This window comes from Silurus aristotelis (genome assembly GCF_946808225.1).
Source record: "Silurus aristotelis genome assembly, chromosome: 27".
NCBI lineage: Eukaryota > Metazoa > Chordata > Actinopteri > Siluriformes > Siluridae > Silurus > Silurus aristotelis.
Genome location: NC_139600.1, coordinates 13,042,753 through 13,056,665, shown reverse-complemented (window position 1 = coordinate 13,056,665; position 13,913 = coordinate 13,042,753). Strand labels below are relative to the sequence as shown.

The window sequence follows — 13,913 nt, the reverse complement described above, 5'->3', positions numbered from 1 at the left end:
TTTTATAAAAAAAAAGTTATAAATAATATAAAAGAGGTGAAATTAAAACTTTTGACACAACACACATTTATTAAATATTATAATATCAATAATATTTTGTTGCTTGTTTAAATTACAAACTAAGTCAAGTGTATTTTTTGGGGGTATTTTCTTTGGGCAGCAAGTCATTTAAATATATTTCAGCTCTGCTACTCTTAAAAAATAAAAACTCCTCGATATTTGTTTTATTAATAGTAAGTGTTAAAATAATGTCCTCACGTTTGTGTCACAATCTTATCCAATTAAAGGTAAAAGTGAATGTCACAGTGAAATCACTACTTTTACATTTACTTATAAGTTTATTTAAAAGTAAAATTAAAAAAATGTATATTGAAACTGATGAAGTAATGTAATATTTGAATCTAAGAATAAATGTTAATTACTTATCTAAAATTGTTAGAAGATAATTTTCTTAAAGCATCTACACTGTTTTCCCAGAAAACATTATTCGGTGTCTATATTCCATTTATTTATTTATTTGTTTGTTTGTTTAATATTTACCATTAGACAAAATTCAACAGAAATATATAAGAAATCTGCTACTCTTGTCACAAGAAAGTTTCAAATCTGATTTGTTTTCATTAAATTACACAAAATCCATGACTTGGGAAGAACCAAAACCTGATTTTACTGCTGGCTCATTTGTGACTGGAAAAAAATTCCTGTGGAGAATAAGTTTTCTTTTCCCTTAGCGCCACCTGCTGAGCAAAGGTAGAACTTGATTTGTTCTTGTTTACGGTTGTGATTCTTAAAGATACATGATAGATTATATCCAGAAGATGAACGACATAGTAGAGACTGACCATGCTTAACTTTAAAATCGTGTGTGGCAGATCAAGTGCAGATTTCCTTTATCGATTCTGAAACACAATAATACAACAAAGATGTAGGTGATAACCATAGCATGTGATTGAACACATGGAAGTGCAGAGGCTGATAAGAAATGTAGTCTTTTGCCATAATCCTAACAGAGCCCCCTCTCTAATGCGTGGCTTCTAATGTGCATTGTCCATTCCAAGGGGTCTCGAGTAGCTAGAAGTGACGTGCAAGGGAGATGGGGGCTTCTTCTCCCAGAAACTATTGGGCAGGATGTCAGGTGGAGCAGGTGAAAGCAGAGCAACAGCTGGCAGAGAGCAACATCCTCAGTCGAGCAGGAAGAAAAAGCTATATTCCTAGCTAGACAGGGAGGTGGACCAATTTACATGGAGCATGGAGAAAGATTGATTTCCAAGGTGGGAAAGGTAGGCAGATTGACATCCTCAGCAGACTATGGAGAAAGAGTGACTTACACTTTTAGGGATAAAGGCAGAGTAAAATTCTTAGGAGAGTATGGAATAAGATCCAGCCAACGTGGGACCTCCTGCAACAAAACAATTTCTTGAGGCAGCACCTTGATGTGCAGCCTTGCCAAAAGTTGGTGAGTTGATCTGGTCAAGCTGACTGCTGAACCCTATGCATCATTGAATCTCTGCTGCATCCATGGCAAGGTCTTCAACCGGGGGTCCACAGATGAATAAGCATGGGTAAAAACATCAAAGATATAGTGTTTAATTAAAAAAAATATTATAATTATTACATACAAAATTTATTTAACCTTCAAGCTGATTATTCATGTAAATGTTTAATAGTCCACCTGATAGTAGAAGGAAAATGTTTGAAACTGCAAATCTGTTCAAATAAAAGACAACTGTGAGCAACCTAATAAATATACAGTCAATGATGCATGTACAACAACAACATAGTTCTAATTGCATTAACAAAAAAATAACTAACATAATATGATTGGTTTCTATTAATATAAGTGGGTATGTTTGACACATTTTGTATCGGGGACTCCATTGCCTTGGGGGTCATTCACCTGAAAAGCATAGAAGACCCTTGTTCTATATCAAAGATGGAAAAACAAACAATGATAACAGTAAAAAACGAGAGCAAATTGTTGAGAATTCCTAGAGGGAACTTCGGGAATGCTTGTTTGATATTTACTCTCCACTAGGGGGTGCTGAAATGCTCTGTGTATGGTGTAAGTTGTGAGGAGGACTCTAGTAGAGCAGGACAGAAGATCATAGTTTTACCTCATGTTCTTAGACTCTGAATTGTGATGAGATATTTGTTATGCAAGAAATGTTTATATTTAGGGTTAGTAGTCTGAATTTATTGTATTTATAATTCAATAATCACATGCTTTCGGTAGAAATTCACAGTTTTATATATTTCTGTGTATCTTCCCTTTAATCCTTCAGAGCTATTGCGCCTGTCTTTCGATGTTTTTCGTGTTTTGTGTTCATTTACTGTTTGCATTACTTTATGTATAAAAAACACAATACTTTTGGTTTAATAGTTCGTTTTATTGTACAACTTACAACACAATAAAATTGAATACAGGTGAGCCTTCCTTCATTTAGAATTATAGCTGCCTTCGAGTTTGAGAAACACAGAGACAGTTCTAGGGTCAGACCCTGGTTAAGGGCCTTGCTCAAGGGCCCAACCATGGCATCTTAGGATTCAGGTCTCTGAACCAAATGACCTCAACTGTTCCAAAACCATTTGCACCACTATGTTGCGTTGCATGTGAAGGTCATAACCGATGAGGATGCTTGCGTTTTTTTTTTTTTTTACATGGATAAACTTGTCCGGATGCTAAACTGAGGCCATTTAACATGCAGCATACATTCATTTGATAGACATGAAAAGAAGAGACCTTCGTAAGAAAGTATGTTGAAAGTCTAATTAAATGTAAGGAGTAAACTTAAAATTATAATTAAATAGGTCTAAAATTGTTCGATTTCAATAAAACAAAGAATAAACACAGGAAAATATACCTATATATAAATACAATATATATAAATACTTTAGTGCAGTTACTGTTACAGTTACATTATATATCACATTTTTTTCACACAAACCTTAACACAGGAGCAAAATGGGTAAACTCATGTTCAAATTAAATAGAAATTAAAGACATTCTGTTTATGTGTGTAGATTGTTGAATGGAGAAATTGCCCAGTTTCAATATTAAAACAACTAAAGAGCATGAATCAAATGCTAAAAATGTTATTGTTCTGATAAAATACTAAAAAAAAACTAATAATAATAATAATAATAATACAGTGAAAGAATACTAACAAAGATTTGTAAGCAATTTTAAACAAAAGTCTTAACAGCACAATGCACAACCCATTTAATCTCAATAAGTAGGTATTGCATTTCCCTTATTCTCCAATATATTCAATATTCAATAATGATTTCAATATTTCATAAGGTTTATACTGTTTTAAAGCAAAAAGGTTTTTCATTAATCTTGAGGTTTCTTTGCTTTGCCAGGTTTGTGTGTTGCTGCAGATTTTCCCATCATCCAACTCGTAGGCTTTACATCAACTCCACTTCTTCTCTTAAAGAAAATTCTGAAGAGAAAAATTGAATGTTATTAAACATGTCCATCATTATGGTTAACTAACGTTCATGGCATTAAGGGTTCTAGCAATAGCATTGAAGAATCGAAAAAAAAAAACACTCACATTTTCTTCAAACATTTCATTGACCACAGCCACAGACTGTTTCCGCAAATTCCTGTTAACCACGGCCTCGGTCCCAGTGTAAGCAATGAAGTGGATTAAAGTCTGGATTCTAAAGGGAATATTTATTTATATATTTACAAATCAAATAGTAATCATTTAGACCACCTATACATTTCATACACCAAAGATGTATATTCCAGGTACCTGTGCCACAGCATAGCTAAAAACTGGACAATAAGAAGGCCAGCAAAACTCATGAGGAACATCAATCCAATAGGATCGATATAAAGCTTCGCGTTCTGGTCAACAGTTCCATTGATATAAACTTTTGGAACAGAGATGGTCACTATAGTGCCAACAGCTTGCAGAAAGAATGTAGCCACCAACCACAGGAGATTGCAGATGAAAAACACAAAAGTTGCCTAAAAAATGGAAAAAAGAATAATTAGGCAAGATCCCTATGTTACTTATATATTCCTAAACATAGTGATACAACAAAACATGTTATTAAACACACAATATAACAATCAAGAGGGCTTTAAAATATAGACAGAAAAGATGAAGATCCTTTATACACACTGTAGTTGAGCACTTTATTGTATATGCAACTATTTTTATTTATTTTATTTTTAGAATTTTTTTTTTTTTTTTAATTCAACAGTAAAATATTAAATGGGATTTATTCTAAAAAATACATTACTCATTACTGCCATGATTATGGACCATGGGCTACTTTACTTTCATAATTTGTTATTAGTTATTACTTAGTTGAATGATAAATATGTTAAAATGTAAAAAAATATATATAGAATATATTAAAAATATTATAGCTATTTATATATGAACATACAGTATATATGTATATACATAAAACCAACCTTGTTGCGTAGGTCTTTCAGATCTTGTTTGATTTGTTCCTCCTTTTTCTTATCAGTCTCTAATGGCTTCAAGTATTGCTCAATAAGGTCCTTCCAAAACTTTTCTTCAGCCTAAGGCCACAAAAGAAAAAACAGTTAATAGTGCTTTAAACCCCATACTTGATTGTGACTGTTTTTACACAATAAATGGGCAAAATAAAAAACACCAGGATTGAGTAACTTAATTTTCCTAAAAATCTACACAAACCAAGTGGTACAATTGATAAGGTGCAGGCTTAGAAACTTTAGACTGGTTTGGAGTCCTGGTTGAAATGTTAGCTGGGTTTACAGGCCCAAAAAAAGGTAATATCTTTAGTATTTTATGTGTTGCCTACTAAATTTACCAGAAAATGTTCATTGATTAATATATATTGTTTAAAAAGATGATACCCACCGTATTAAGGTGGTCCTCAATGAGTGCAAGTTCTTCACCGGAGCTCTCCGTCAACTGTCGAATAAAAACTATCAAAGAAATCTTTATTAATGATCTGTATTTGATATACCTTATGTATATATTTTATATACATTATATACAAAAATGTGTACTCACAGTTCCCAACTACTGGTGGTAATTGTCTGAAAAAGAAGATTGTTTTAATTTTAGTGTCCATCACTGTTTTCAGGTGGGTTAAACAATATAAAATGTATGCGATAAATTTGATTTAATCCGCCATTACAAATATAAGCATAAGCCTCTTACGTTTCTTTCGGTTTGGTGGACTCTTTGTTTTCAGGATTCAGTGGTTTGGATTGAGATGCATTTTCCAGCATTGGATCCATGACTTTTTCTTCTTTGTTCACTTGTACCTCCAGATTGTAGCCACATATTTTGAACAGCTTCTGACACTTGACATTTTTCTGGAGGCTCGCCTCAGATCCGGTACCAGGGCCGGCAGATTCGCGTGTGCCCCACGACACGTTGTTCATGTTGACCATGGAGTAAATTGACAGCAGCAGGTAGCCACTGGGGATGCAGATGAAGTAAAGGAAGCCAAAGATGATAAGATGGAACTCGTGCGGATGTAGAAGAGCCGTGACAGTGTACATGACGATAATGCCGATAAAGAACAAGCCGCTCGGGGTCACGAAAGTCTCCTGCACTACCAAGTCCCCTAAAAATCATGAACAAAGATAAAAAACTATTTTTAATCACATTTTTTATACACTTTTTAATTTCTGTACAACATTTATGTTGGGGAATATTTGATCATCAATCTTAGTTAGCACAGTTAGGGATAAAGTAGAAGACAAGATTATATATATATGTTGAAATGCACCACAAAACAAATAAAGTACCAGTTTGTTATTGTACCATTTGTTATTTTGAAAAGTATTGAATTTAAAGAAGAATTTTCTTACCTATAATAGCTAGCAAGGTTGCTGTCATCAGAAATGCGTAAACGATGCTCATTATGGCAGCAATGTTGATTTGTAAGTTGGATTTCACATGGCCGAGACAGTAGCAAAGAATCATATAGATTGTTGGAGGAACAATCGCTAACACAAGAGCAATGTTGGGGTTTAAATTGAACACAAATTTGAGGCTTCCTGTTGAAAAGAGAGGTGAGTTTTACAAAAGAAATAGACACTGTGTGTGTGAATTATTCAAAAACATATCATTGGATTGTTTTTATTATTTGCTTGACATGCATCTGGGGTTCTATAATCTTAACTACCCCAGATTTAGGCCACAATTTCACCTAAAGTTCATTGTTTACAACCAAATTGAATGACTGAATGACTGATGTCCTTATAAAACATGCGACTCAAATAACAATACATTTATATTTACACACTGGGTGAGTTTTGCAATTTTTCTGATCGTAAATGATCTAAAATGAGCGTCTAAGCTGCTCACCTGCAATCATGAGGCAGACCGTAGCTGGCCCTAAGATCGAGGAGGCCATGGTGATAGTCTGGTAGAGAATGTAAGGTCGTGATATAGACTTGTTTAACTGCGTAGTGACGCTGCCACTGGAAAGAAGGTCCAGCGTGTTGGCCATGGTGGATGGGCCCCAGCGCCTCCGCTGGTTGTAAAACTCCTTGAACTCCTGTGGAGCGTTTGTGTACGAGTCAGAGGCAGCGTTGTATTCCACTCGCCATCCCTGTTGCAGGAGCAGTGTGCACAGCCAGCGGTCTTCACCTGCATAAGCAGAGACAGAACAGACCTGTGAATGTACATTACATTTGTAGGTTTAAGAGCACTTTTATTTACTCGTTCTTTGCTTCACCTACCCTGGTCGTACTGTAGATAATGGGACGCCTCAGTTGCTTTCGTTGTATATCTCTTCATGACGTTGTCACTCATGAGTGCTTCTGCACGCATCAGGCTGAAACACCCCGGGCTGCACAGCACAGACCCGAACACATGCTCCGCTGTCTTCTGAAACCAGTGACCCACAGCATACTCAAACTTCTGATACCATACCATCGGGCCTGCAAGTGTTGACAAATACCCAAATTGAAAGGAACTGTCGCTGATTCTGAACAGCAGTCCAATTAAGAGCTACAGTACAACTATTGACCAAAGCTTTCCTATGCTTTGCTTTTAAATATATTCTTCATCACCAGTGCCAGTGGGATGAATCCTGCCACAAGCAGCTCCCACTTCAGTGTACAACTTGAGCCGATCCACTAAAAGCATAACAGCTGAAGGCTGGAAGTCTGTGTCTCCGTCGAGAGCCAGAATGTATGTGTTCTCTTTGGCTTTCTGAGGGGAGAAATGAAGTTGTAGGTTATGGGATACTAAGTTATGAAACTGTTATGCAGGTCTAATATTGTAATCACACTTACTTTTAGTTGGTCTTCAATGGATAGCAAATGCCCATCTTTGTTTTTGTACTTCAGATAATAGCACTTGTGCAACCTCCAGCCCAGCAGGTAGTACATGTACATAATCTTTGGTGGAAAGAAACAGAATCTGTGCGTCAAGCATACTTACACTATGGCTTTAGATGTGAGTTTGTGTACGTGCATAAGGACAATCCTCAGGTACAACCCTAATGTAATATTATACTAATTAGGATGTTATTAGGGTTGTAACTAAAAAGCAGTTCATTGTATCTGCTTACCATTTTCAAAGTGTCATAATTATCTAATGTCTATCAAAAGAAGTGGAAAGTAATGAATCACATTTACTCGCCTTACTGTAATTGAGTAGGAATTTTTGTGTACTATATAGTTTTTAAAATCTGTAATTTTACTTTTACGTTTTCGTTTAGTTCGAGGTATTGTGCTTAACTACATTTAAAATCATGCTGTTACTGAGTTAAAAAAAAATAAAAGACCCAGCTGAAAACAAAATGCTGTCGAATTCTTATCTCCTCATATTTAAGAGATCAGTGTGACTTCAAATGCAAGAAAGGCAGCAGTTTTATTTTTTCTGTGTAAACCGTTTGCCCGAGGCGACTGAACTCGACAACAAAACCTGCGCAAACATGCTGAGGTAAGTTAATAATACTAAAATCTTTAGTTTACATAATTGTTGTAAAGTTGCGTTGCATAACTGCTTGCCATTGCTAATGTTAGCACCAGGGTTGAAAATAAACACGGGACAAAATTTTCACTGCACAATGAAGCAAGCTCTATTACCAGTGTCAAAATATAAGTATTATATGAAATAAATGGAAAGTGTTATATTTTAGAGTAGATCTGCTGATGTTGCGTTAGATTTGAGCATTACAGTATAACCAATCACACACCTTTGTTGAGCATACAGTGTACAATCAAAGAGTTTTGATTCGTCACTGTGGACAACGCCGGAGTGCCCCCTACTGTCTGAATTCTGAATCTGCATTTGTGATTTCTCTGATTAACATAAAAGACATTCTAAAAAAAAAAAAAAAAGATTCTGCGAAAGGATTTTTTTTCCTGCGAAAGTGCGTAACTCATACTTATACATATGTTGTCATATTTAATATGTTTCTATAGTTTACATTTTTTTTCATTTATCTACTTTATTTAATTTTTTTTACATTTTTTAGATCCTTAAATTCTATTCTTTTTGTACTTGAATGCTAGACAGTCATATAAAGAATTTCACTGCATGTCGTACTCTGTATGTATCTGTATGTGATGAATAAAATTTTTATTTGTTTGTTTGGTTTGAATTTTTTTCTTTTTTGTTATTGCACTTTAATTTCTATAGGTGTTCCTTCAATTAAAAACAATTTGTATTTTTATATCCACCTGTCCTTTTTTGAACTACTCTAAAATCCCCCACCCCACCCCACCTCACTTGTAAAAAAAGGTACAATCAGTAAATTTTACTTTGAGTAAATTTAAAATGAGCTTATTTTTTACTAATACAGGAGTAGATTTTTTTACCTGTAACTGTATACTTAATAAAAATGTCATTAAAGTAACAGTACTTTTAATTAAGTAGAATATTTGATTACTCTTCACACTTTTGGATATTAATTGGAAATTATTACATTATGGAAACAAGTTGATTCTTTTTAAACAAATTTTTTAACATACGTTTTTGTCAGTTTGAATAAAATACTGTTATACAGGTATTGTGTTTAACCCGCTGTTGAAACTTGCAGCATGTTATATCAGATTTAGGCATGAAAGCTGCAGCAGCTCACCTGAGACCATCGCTTTTTGTGGCGGATCATATGTTTGTCCTTAAAGTGAACGAACAGTGTGTTGCCATATGGAAGAGTGTAGTGCAGACGGCAGCCGTACGGCGTCTGGAAGATTTTCTGTTCAGGAAGAGGTTTTCTGTCCCTGAATACACTTTTGCTGTCTTCGGTGAATATGCTGTATGTAATCAGAACATAAATACATGCAATTTTTCAGTATAAACAACACATCCAGGTCCTTTGTAGCCATTATGTTATTTATGGCATATGGATCAAAATTTTAATGCAGCTTATATACATACTCACAGGTAAACCTCTCTGATGACTTTCGCCAGGGTCTCGGCATACTCGTTGACACACCGCTTGTTGTCTTTGGTCAGAAAAGCATCATCGAAATAAATGTGAGACTCAAAAACAACATCATTAAATTGGTTTTTCTTGGGGCGGAATTTGTCCAGTCTGAAGGAAATCGGAGAAAACATTCAATGAAGTTTTCATGCGGAAGATCATTTTTCTTAATTTTTTCATTCCTTCCTTAGAATACCTGAACATTGAGATGATCATCTTCAACATTTCATCTGCAGTCTCATGCCACATGGTTGCACAGAGATAGATAGTCACCTTTTCCTTTTCCCTATTGGTAAAAATGTAAGAATGCTAAATCCAGATGTCAGTAGAAATTTTACTTCATGAAGGATACACACACACACGCACAAACACACACACACACACGCACAAACACACACACACACGCACACACACACACACACACACGCACAAACACACACACACACACACACACACACACACACACACTTAACTACCTGTTAAGCCTTGACTGAAGAGAAATCTCGAACTTGGAGTTCAGAAGCATGGACTGGTCAATGAACACTGCTTCGTAAAGGTTGCGCACAAACAGGTCTTTAGTCCTGGCAATGCGTTCTGTGTTCAAGAACCAGATATAGAGCGTGCAGAGCACAAGGCCGATCCACCAGCTTATTAAAGACGATCCAAGCAGACCAAAACCCAATGAAGTCTCCTTGTATGACATGTGGTGGCACAAGTTACGAGTTAAATCCTTCAGCATCAGCTTCAAGGCGCTCGGCCCTGAGCCTTCTATGGTCTGAAAGGTGCTACAGTATTCAAAAAAGGAGATTTTGTTCTGCAAACAAAAAAGTGCAAAACTTCAACAAAATGTTTCAAACAAACAAAACCAAGACTAAGAATTTCACTACTGTATATACTCAACACATTTAATTTTCAAGTAAAGGGTATAGATTTTATTTCATTATTATAACCTGTTGATTGACGTTCAGAAAGGGAATCCAGATGGCCAGCACGAAGGCAACCAAAGTGGCCGGAGATGCGAAGATCATTGGAAGGAAGAAGCTGCGGCGCACGGCATGCATTTTGCACGCAACCACGGCCATGTAGCGACACAGAACTGAGGCTAGAACCTGAATAGCAAAGAGGCTCAAGACAAGGGTTTCATTGAAGCTTGTGACCGACAGCACTGATGACCACTTCTGCTTTGAGAGCGGCACATACGCTCCAAGGACAGAGGATGTCACGATGATTCGCACCAAACTAGCAACAATGTTCACGAAGTTGTGTGACCTTTTGATGTCTCGGATTGTGTTCTGAAAGAAGACGATTTTGAAAAGCATGGCGTAGTTCTCCCACCAGTTCAAAGAGACCAGGAAAGTCCCTCCTATGGCCAAACCCACAAATAGTGCCATGCTCTGTTTATCAGGTTGCTGTTGCAGGTAGTTAACAGCGAAGAGGCAAAAACCTGTAATTAGGAAGATGACAGCAGCTAAAGACGTCGCAATAAATCTCCTCCTTCCGTGCGCGACTGCGTTCGCCACCACCTGAAATATAGCTGATAATGTGGCAATGCCGTTCAGAAGCATCACGTTGGTCAGGATGTCAAATTGGGGCATTGTGACCAGGGTAAGGACTGAAGATCCAAGAGCCACCAAAGTTTCCACAGAAATAATCTGCACACAGATAAATTGAATCCAATTGAATAAAATGGTAACAAATAATACATAGCAATACATTACAGACTTAGGAATTACGTTTTAAAACAGTCTTTGAGATACTAACTTTACTTAAATTTTGGCTACAAAACAACACTAAATTCAAAGGATACATTTTCTTCTAATTAGTATGTTTAATTTATTAAATTCCACAAAAATGCAATTTCTGTAATTGATCAAAGCCATGTGATTATGCCTGATGATTTGCACCAGGATCTCCTTGACAATAGAAACACTTGACAACAATAGGGAACAATTTTTCATTACATAAGACGAGTCGGAAACATTTAGGTATGTATTTTGAATGAACAGTTCATCTAGAAGCTTGAAAGTTGAAAAGAAAAAAAAAAAAGAAAAAAGTCTTTCAGCACCACAATAACATTCACACACTTTTCAAGAAGAAGTCAAGAAGGTTTTATTGTCATTTCAACCATATACAGCAGACGCAGTACACAGTGAAATGAAATAAAGTTTTTTTTCAGAAACCTGGTGCTACATTTATCTACATAAAGCTACCTTTTCCTTTTTATAGAAATGATCAAGATCCGAGTCCTTTCACAGAAAAAATGGATAAACCATTAGCTCAAAATAAACTGTGTAACAATAATGTCACGGTTATTCAGATTTTTAATGGAATTCAACCCTTATTCATTATTTTTACTTATTTTAGATGTGTAAAACATGAACATGAATAAGTTGACGTTGTTGCTTCCATTAAGAAAACTAAAACTAAAAATGAAACTAAAAAACTAAAATAACTTTATCCTACGTCTGGCTGGATTATTTTATCATTAAAAAACCTTAACTGGCAAAAAAATAGGTTGCTAAAAAAAAAAATCCTTTTTGATTTCAACATTTCTGATTCGAGTGGTTCCCAGCAATACCACTGGAGATGTTGTCCTCATAAGGTTTACATTAAAATACCCAAATCTACTATTTTTAGTGTAAAATTTTTAGATTTGTCTTACAAGTGTAATATTTAAATGATGGCACGTACCCATAGAAAAGTCTGTGTCGAAGGGGTTTTGGAATCCTTAAAAGTAATTTTCCAAAGGCTTTTGATCAGCAGTAAAACACTTGGAGCGATTAGAAGGCATCCAAGGAAGAGGAGAGCGTACGGTTTGGTTTCTATAGTAGTTGATGCTTGGCTGCAGAGGTTGATCAGTAGCAACAGGGATGTCTATAAGGTAAGCAAAAACACAAATAACTTAATAGACATTATTTTGTTCAAATGATTTGTATGGCCGCCAACATGAAAAATGATATTCTTGTTTGTAAGCGTACTTTGCTTAAGAAGGCGAGCCCAAACACCAAAATTCCCACAATAGTACATGTGATGAATTGGATGCAGCTGAGTGATTTGCGAGGTTTTTGCTCATCTGCTATAATAGGTGTTTCCCGAGCAGCGTCCCAGGCTTGCCTGTCACTACACCAAATGGAAATAGCAATTATATAATAACAATTATTGTGTTTGAAGAATTAAAAAAATAATGAAAAAATAATCAAATATATGAACAGAATTTGAGATATTCTTCTTATTTTTATTAACAAACCCAACAGTGATAATGATGATAATGATAATGGTGAAAGCATAAGTTAACCAATCTCTTACCACCGCTTTATACTCTGATCTTCATGCATCTTTATACTCTGCTCTTCATGCATCTTTGTTCAGTGGCAAAGTGAACCACTTGTGCATGTCAGGTGCATTACATATAAGAGTGGGAGGTTACGAACAAGCCCACTTCCTACTGAAAACTATCTCTGAGAATGGCGAGGTATGTGCGGGTATGAGGAAGAATTATTTTTTAAGATTCGTTTCGTGAGAATTAATGCATAGTTTTGCAACCTCCACACCTAAAAGTTTGAATTTAGAAATGTATTGTAATGTGAGGTTTACTTATTTTGGGCATGGCTTCCGCTGATCAAATTTTGTACACACACACACACACACAGACACACACAGACACATACACACACACCAACTAGGCATAACAATATGACGTTATACCATTATGACTGGTGAAGTGAATAACACTGATTATCTCTTCATAATGACACCTGTTAGTGTGTGGATAAATTTACTAGGCAGCAAGTAAACATTTTGTCCTCAAAGTTGATGTTAGAAGCAGGAAAAATGTGCAAGCTTAAGGATTTTGACAAATTGTGACGTCTAGATGACTGGGTCGGAACATCTCCAAAACTGCAGCTCTTGTGGGATGTTCCTGGTCTGCAGTGGTCAGTATCTATCAAAAGTGCTCCAAGGAAGGAACAGTGGTGAACCGGCGACAGGGTCGTGGGCGGCCGAGGGTCATCAATGCACATGGGGAGCGAAGGCTGGTCCGTGTGGTCCCATCCAACATAAGAGCTTCTGTAGCTTAAACTGCTAAAGAGGTTCATGCTGTTCATGCTCAATGGGTCAGAACTGTTTTAGCAGCAAAAGAGGACCAACACAATATCAGGTCTTGATGTTATGCCTGATCGGTGTTTTATGGATTAGTGCCAAAAGGAAATTCATTACCCGATTGGAGGTTGCTAAGTGGCGGGGTGGAGATTTGAGACACATGTCAAGTTTTCAAGTCAAGTTTATTTGTATAGCGCTTTTCACAACAGACATTGTCTCAAAGCAGCTTTACAGAAAACAACAGTGAAGGTGAATGGTGTGCGTTTGTCCCTGATGAGCAGCCGTGGCGACAGTGGCAAGGAAAAACTCCCTTAGATGATATGAGGAAGAAACCTTGAGAGGAACCAGACTCAAAGGGGAACCCATCCTCATATGGGTGACATCAAAAGTTTGGTCATAAATCTTTC

The 13,913-nt window shown here is 36.1% G+C and overlaps 1 protein-coding gene across 1 annotated transcript; it reads right to left on the bottom strand.

Annotated features, from left to right (window-relative positions):
- Positions 1 to 3,297: 3,297 nt before the first annotated feature.
- LOC310721130 (chitin synthase chs-2-like) lies at positions 3,298 to 12,842 on the bottom strand. Its single transcript, XM_083532434.1, has 20 exons — positions 12,715 to 12,842; positions 12,387 to 12,528; positions 12,100 to 12,282; positions 10,359 to 11,060; positions 9,885 to 10,222; positions 9,605 to 9,694; positions 9,367 to 9,519; positions 9,064 to 9,238; positions 7,268 to 7,372; positions 7,043 to 7,184; positions 6,710 to 6,910; positions 6,333 to 6,617; positions 5,834 to 6,022; positions 5,175 to 5,586; positions 5,025 to 5,050; positions 4,869 to 4,936; positions 4,436 to 4,546; positions 3,762 to 3,979; positions 3,558 to 3,666; positions 3,298 to 3,443 (listed from the first exon to the last, which is right to left on the bottom strand). Exons 1-20 carry the CDS (start codon positions 12,765 to 12,767, stop codon positions 3,432 to 3,434), a joined length of 3,714 nt encoding a protein of 1,237 aa, XP_083388560.1. The 5' UTR covers positions 12,768 to 12,842; the 3' UTR covers positions 3,298 to 3,431.
- Between the last annotated feature and the right edge of the window lie 1,071 nt (positions 12,843 to 13,913).

Coding starts and splice junctions, on each gene's coding strand:
- LOC310721130 (XM_083532434.1), bottom strand. CDS start 12,767: ATGCATGAAGAGCAGAGTATAAAGATGCATGAAGATCAGAGTATAAAG. Junction 10,223..10,358: donor TTCTGAACGTCAATCAACAG/GTTATAATAATG, acceptor TTTTGTTTGCAG/AACAAAATCTCCTTTTTTGA. Junction 3,667..3,761: donor TTAGCTATGCTGTGGCACAG/GTACCTGGAATA, acceptor TATTCCCTTTAG/AATCCAGACTTTAATCCACT.